Source organism: Salvia hispanica, chromosome 4 (assembly GCF_029641045.1).
Source record: "Salvia hispanica isolate PSC_SH4W2 chromosome 4, Shi_PSC_v1, whole genome shotgun sequence".
NCBI classification, from domain to species: domain Eukaryota; kingdom Viridiplantae; phylum Streptophyta; class Magnoliopsida; order Lamiales; family Lamiaceae; genus Salvia; species Salvia hispanica.
The window spans coordinates 20,786,977-20,793,331 of record NC_142695.1 but is presented as its reverse complement, the minus strand read 5'-3'; the positions used below and the strand labels follow the sequence as shown (position 1 = coordinate 20,793,331).

The window sequence follows — 6,355 nt, the reverse complement described above, 5'->3', positions numbered from 1 at the left end:
TAGATGATATAATCTAGGCTGAATCATAATCAAATCAGCACATGAATTTTACTGGTCCAATTCTAATTCAGAATATTTGAAATCATAATCGGCGTAGAATTGTTGATTTTGCCCCAAAATTGAGAAAAATCTGGTAAAAAAAATTAACGATTTTTATTCAGGATCGAAACATTATTTCCTTTAACATGGCCAATTTAGTCGTAATTATATTTTTAGCATTACAACCATAAATTTCAAACTATAACCGACAATTAACAAAATTCCTTAAAGTCAAAGACACACTATATTACTAGTGAATAGTGACATTATAGTTTAATACCTCCCTTGAAATAATAGAGATAAAATTAAAGCAAAATGAATTGGGGCTGTCATCTCTATATATAGAATAACATAGAGACCATATATGAACATCCCCATCTCATTAGAAAAGCAATCAAACACTCCAATTGAGAGAGAAAGGAAAAACAAAATGTCTGTGATCACCGAAGAAATAAGAGCCGCCGCATCAGAGATGTACCGCGGGGACGAGATCTGTCAGGAGAAATCGAAATTTCTCCTGACAGAAATGGGGCTCCCGAACGGGCTCCTCCCGCTTCGGGACATCGAAGAAGTCGGGTACATCAAGGACACGGGGTTTGTGTGGCTGATCCAGAAGAAGAAGTTCGACCACAAGTTCGAGAAGATCGGGCGGCACGTGCAATACGGGGCCGAGGTGACCGCCTACGTGGAGCAGAAGAAGATCAAGAAGCTGACCGGCGTCAAGGCCAAGGAGATGATGATCTGGCTCTCCATCTGCGACATCTACATCGACGATCCCCCCACCGGGAAGATCACCTTCAAGAGCCCCACCGGCTTCTCCCGTTCCTTCCCTATCGACGCCTTCGTTGTCCAAGACAATAAGCCTCCCATCAAGGACGCCGTTAACCTCGCCGCCAAGGCCGATGCGGTTCAAGTCAAGGAGCTTTAATTAGGCTCATCTTCTCATTAATGTGTTACTATCATTTATTTCATCAAAGAGCTTTATGTTGTTGTCTTTTGTTTTTCTTTTTTAATTTGATCCACCAGTGCTAATCTCATGTGTTTTAAAGGTTTAAGTGAGTTTTAATCCTAATAATTTCTTTATTTATTGGCTAATGAATATAAATTTAAAGGCCGGTATGATTCGAATCTGAGACCTTTGGTTTCAACATTTACTTCTACTATAAGCTCGTGTCCACAATTTTTAATTAATTACTAGTATTACACTATCGAAATGAAATTTAGTCATCCGTTATCAAAATGTAATTATATAAAGTTAAGATTCTTAAATTGATCTAATTATTGTATTGGCAAATTGAATCCTAATAATTTGTGATTGATGCGCCCGTTTGTAAATTATATACGTCTACATGTGCAATTAATACTGATTGCTATATTGATGTGACAATAAGTACGGATGCGATATCAATGTACCAAAAATTATACTAATATGCTGCAACATTGGTATTTTTACGGAATATTTTCTTTTGATATACTCTCTCTGTTCCATAGCAGTGGATGCATTTCTTTTTGGCACGGAGATTAAGAAAAAGTTATATTAGGAGAATTAAATAAATAAAGAATAAAGTAAAAAATGAAAAAGGTAGAGAGATGTAGAGAGAATAAAGTATGAGAGAGTAAAGTAGGTGAGAAGAAATGTGTTGACTTTTATCAAAAAAGGAAATGATCCTGCTACTATGGAACGTACCAAAGTGGCAAAATGACTCTACCACAATGGAACGGAGGGAGTACTAATTTCGCTTTTGTACTGAAATTGATTCCAGCAATTTTCTTAATTAGTGTATGTTAGAAGGTTCCTGGTCGAGGCCCAATTCATTGTGTGGTCTCGTCGGTCTTATTGACTTAACCACACTATATCACTCCATTGAGGGTTTTATTTCTTTCAATTATTGTATTGAAATGAATAAGATATTAGTTTGCTTAAAATGTTGAAATAAATGTATATCTACATTTCTTGTTGATTGTTGATCGTTGCAACGAGATACCAAATGAATGAATTAAATTTTACTTATATGCACTTATGAATAAGATGTCGGTGGTAAATTGTGTAAATAATTTCTCCAATTCCAATATAAATTTGGTGGGAATTAAAAGAATGTATGATTATGGTGGATTATAATTTATCTCTAGAGGACTCAAACCTTAGAATTATTAAATGGAGGACATAAATTGTTCAACTAACTAAGCTACACTTCATTATCTCTTTTAGGGAATTTTACATGTATAATATTTAACCTATATGTAGTATCTTATAATTATACTTCCTAAAAAGTCTAAATCTCTAAATTTTTTAATTTCTGTATGATTTATAAACCTCAATAATTATGACACCACTTTCTAATTTATGAAGTAATAATCAATGCATCACAATGTGAGACTGTTTAATAGTGCGATACGCTAGATACCATTAAACATTATCAATTTTTTTTGTAAATGATCTATGGTCGACGTCACAGCATCACTTGTAACAATAAACATCGTTCACCATCTCATTATTAAAGATTCGGAAAATTCATGGATGATGGATCGGACTTGCTAATAATATACCCATTTATATATGTATGTATATTCGATCATAGAAAAAAAAGAATTATTTAAAGAAATTTGTTTCGTTAATGGTGGTTAAAAAAAATGAGGAGTTTTTCAGAAAACCATTCTCCCAAATTAAGGAGCCATAAATGTGTACAGCAGTGCTAAACGAAGCTCACTATCTCCACCGTCACAGAATTTATGACAGTTTATGGAAAAAATGAACAGTTTACAGCTGTAGAAAACGACACCGTTTCAATATAATGAGTATTTAAACTTACCCACAGTTAGATACGAGCTGACAAAAATTGACTTTCTTTGCCACGTTAGTTAGACATTAATTCTGCAATTAATCTTCTAACGACCTTCATAACTAAGCAAACATTACGAAATAAAATTTCTGAATTTACAGAGTGAAATTGATAAATTGCGTGTAGTGGAAAGTTGTGATTTCTTTTCAAGGTGTCTTATGTAAGACATGTTTATCCTCCCGCGGATGAGAAAACAAAAAAAAATTACTATCAAGTTAACAGTGAGGGTCTTCTAATGATTAACATGTTAAAAATTCATTTCAGACTTGGAGTTACAAGTGAGTGAGAATCCACCGGTTAACAATGAAACCCATGACAAGATCCAAAACATAGCAATAATAGCAAATTAAATACCAACTACCCTCTAATAGTCTAATGATATATCCAAATTAATAGAGAGAAGCGTCAAACAAACACGGAAAACCAAGAGAAAAGGAGCATCTCAACACATCGGAAGATACTAGCAAACAAGTATCTTATCCTTCGGTCCAACTTCTAAGGTCGCTCAAGTTGTTGGTGAAGGACTCTGGTTGGGTGGTGAAGCCCGGACTTCAACTTTTAATACACAATATATATATATATATATATATATATATATATCTCTTAGGTGTCAAATAAGTTTGTTTTTTCATAACCTGATCAAAGGAATATTCTCCAAGAGATAAAAAGCGTTATACTGCAGTAAACATTATTTGTGTACCGTTCTCATTTAATCCATGTTTACTATTTTATATGCTCCCTCTGTCCGCCATTAGGATTTCCATTGACTTTTCTGCATTCGTTTTATAAAAATGATAAATAGTTAAATTGTAAAGTAAGAGAGAGAATAATACAGAGAAGAGCCTCAAACATATACTATCTCCGTTCCACAAGAGTATACAGCCATTTTTTTAGTCCGTCTTACAAGAGTATGCACTTTCTAATTTAAAAAACTATTTTTCCTATCTAATGAGGTGAGACTCATTCTTCACTACTAATACTTTAATTATTTTTTTATTTCTATCTCTTTTGCGGGATGAAGGGATTATTAATTTCACAAATTACATACAAACAAAAGCTCGATTTTATCCATTTTATTAAATAATTTCAAATTCATACATAAAAGAACAAATTAAACATTAATGTCCATGTCATTTATCAAGATATTAAAAAGTACTCCCTCTGTCCCACAAAAGATGTCACACTTTCCTTTTTAGTTTGTCCCACAAAAGATGTCACATTTCCCTTTTCGGAAAAAGTTATCTCTCACATGAATATAAAAATTATATTTTCTCTCTCCATTTAACACACAAAACAAAACCTCCTAAAATCTCGTGTCGTCCCACAAGTGTGACATCTTTTGTGGGACGGAGGGAGTACTGTACTAAATAACAAAGAGAGCAGTGCTTATCGATGATACTCATATTTAGCAATTTCTAAAATGTGTATGTGTTTTTTGTTTAATACTAGCTGCCTAATCTATGCATAAACTTGAACCATGTGTATTACTAGCTATCTTGTACTTACCCTTTTGTTGAAGAAATATGTACGTAGCCTGGCCTTATTAATTCATGATCTCGTGTTAGCTATTTGATAATAGGTACATCTAAACCATAAAGTAGTTGGTAGGTATTGATAACATACATACAATTAATGCACCATGATAATGTTAAAGCTAAGCCATCCCTATATCCATCTATATAACAACCTATCTACTCCTTCATCTCTCAACTGCATTCATTCATTGAAACCATTTGCAAAAATAAAATAAAATAGAAGATGTCTCTAGTAACAGACGCGATCAGAGCGGCGGCGTCGGAGATGTACCAGGGCGACGAAATCTGCAGGGAGAAGTCGAAGCAGCTGCTGACGGAGATGGGGCTGCCCAACGGGCTTCTGCCGCTCAAGGACATCGTGGAAGTCGGCTACGTCAAGGAGACTGGATTCGTGTGGCTGATTCAGAAGAAGAAGTGCGAGCACCGCTTCGAGAAGATCGGGAAGCCCGTGCAGTACGCCACGGAGGTGACTGCCTACATTGAGCCCAACCGGATCACCAAGCTCACCGGCGTCAAGGCCAAGGAGCTCCTGCTCTGGGTCATGCTTAGGGAGATCTACGTTGACGTTCCTCCCACCGGCAAGATCACCTTCAAGACCCCCACTGGCCTCTTCCGCACCTATCCCGTTGACGCCTTCCAGCTTCAAGACGACGACGACAACAACAACAACAACAAGATCGAGAATGAGAGCGAGAAGAAGCCTGCGGTTAATGGACTCAAGGAGGAGCCCAAACCGGCCGTGGAAATCAAGCCCACCGTTGAAGTCAAGGAGGTTTAATTTTAATCTGACTAGTGTCACAAATCAAAATATATTGGACTTGTGCTAATATGTATGTTAAAATATGCCTATGCTTTGATTAATTTTATATAACATGAATTCTCAATTTTCATTTTTATTTGAATGTGTTGGATTAATTTATGGAGAATATATTTGTATGGATGTTATGGAAAAGTTAACTTTGCTTGATTCTAACTCCTAACAAAGACCATTTACCAACTGTCTAATTTAGTGATCTAATGACTCAAACTATGCCACGTGGAATTTTGAACAATTCAATATGAGTAGTAAATACTACCTGAAGGCTGAAATAGTGAAATCTCTCAAACATTGACATATTTTCATCCTCCATATTTTTAAACAGATATTTCGTCCAAATTAATTAAAAGCTGTGGATGTGTGATTTATTACAACTTAATTGTTATTTTATTCCCTATATATTGATATCTCCGATGCATTAAGATTCACTCCATGAACAATTCGATTTTTGAATTATGTTGACAAGGTTAAGGTCAACAGCCTTCACTAATTCTTGTTACTTTCCTTTTTTTTTTTTTTTCATTTTCAAATTTCGGACAATATTATCCAGATAGTTTCCCTTTCAAACTTCTAATCATCGAGTACTCTATGTCTTTTACATGTTTAATACATATACAATAGTCATGTAATCATATTAATTAGGGGTGGCAAAATGGGTACCGGGTAATGGGTGATTCCCATCTCGATCCATTACTCGACAATAACGGGAAACGGGGCGGAATCAGGTAGTGTGTTTTAGAATTTTGCGGGTAGCGGGTATACCCGTTAGTCCTGATAATACCCGTTATTATTAGTATTAGTCATATTCCATCTTTTAATACTCTCTCCGTTCCATATTAATAGAGGTGTTTCAAATAGTTAAAGTGGAGGAAAAAAAAGTAAATAGTTAGATAATGATAGCCATATACACCCTCATTTTGACAAATTAAAAATAAATAGTTAGAACGGAGAAAAAATAAAGTATGAGAGATAATAATGTAGAGAAGAGTGTTTATATTATTATATTTCCAAAATGAGTAAAGAAAATGAAATGCATCTATTAAGGCGGACCAGTGGAGTATTTTATATAATCTAAGAGCATCGGCAACGCGTCTCGTTGCCATCCCTATCTCGTCCCGCAGAGA

At 35.1% G+C, this 6,355-nt stretch overlaps 2 protein-coding genes across 2 annotated transcripts; both read left to right on the top strand.

The window, feature by feature from the left end:
* The first annotated feature begins 404 nt into the window (after positions 1-404).
* Positions 405-1,158, top strand: LOC125193142 (uncharacterized). The gene has a single exon (XM_048090885.2). The coding sequence runs from the start codon at positions 470-472 to the stop codon at positions 965-967; it is 498 nt and encodes a 165-aa protein (XP_047946842.2). The 5' UTR covers positions 405-469; the 3' UTR covers positions 968-1,158.
* Positions 1,159-4,578: 3,420 nt separating this feature from the next.
* Positions 4,579-5,310, top strand: LOC125192957 (uncharacterized). Its single transcript, XM_048090643.2, has one exon. The coding sequence runs from the start codon at positions 4,638-4,640 to the stop codon at positions 5,190-5,192; it is 555 nt and encodes a 184-aa protein (XP_047946600.1). The 5' UTR covers positions 4,579-4,637; the 3' UTR covers positions 5,193-5,310.
* Positions 5,311-6,355: the final 1,045 nt, after the last annotated feature.

Coding starts and splice junctions, on each gene's coding strand:
- LOC125193142 (XM_048090885.2), top strand. CDS start 470: ATGTCTGTGATCACCGAAGAAATAAGAGCCGCCGCATCAGAGATGTAC.
- LOC125192957 (XM_048090643.2), top strand. CDS start 4,638: ATGTCTCTAGTAACAGACGCGATCAGAGCGGCGGCGTCGGAGATGTAC.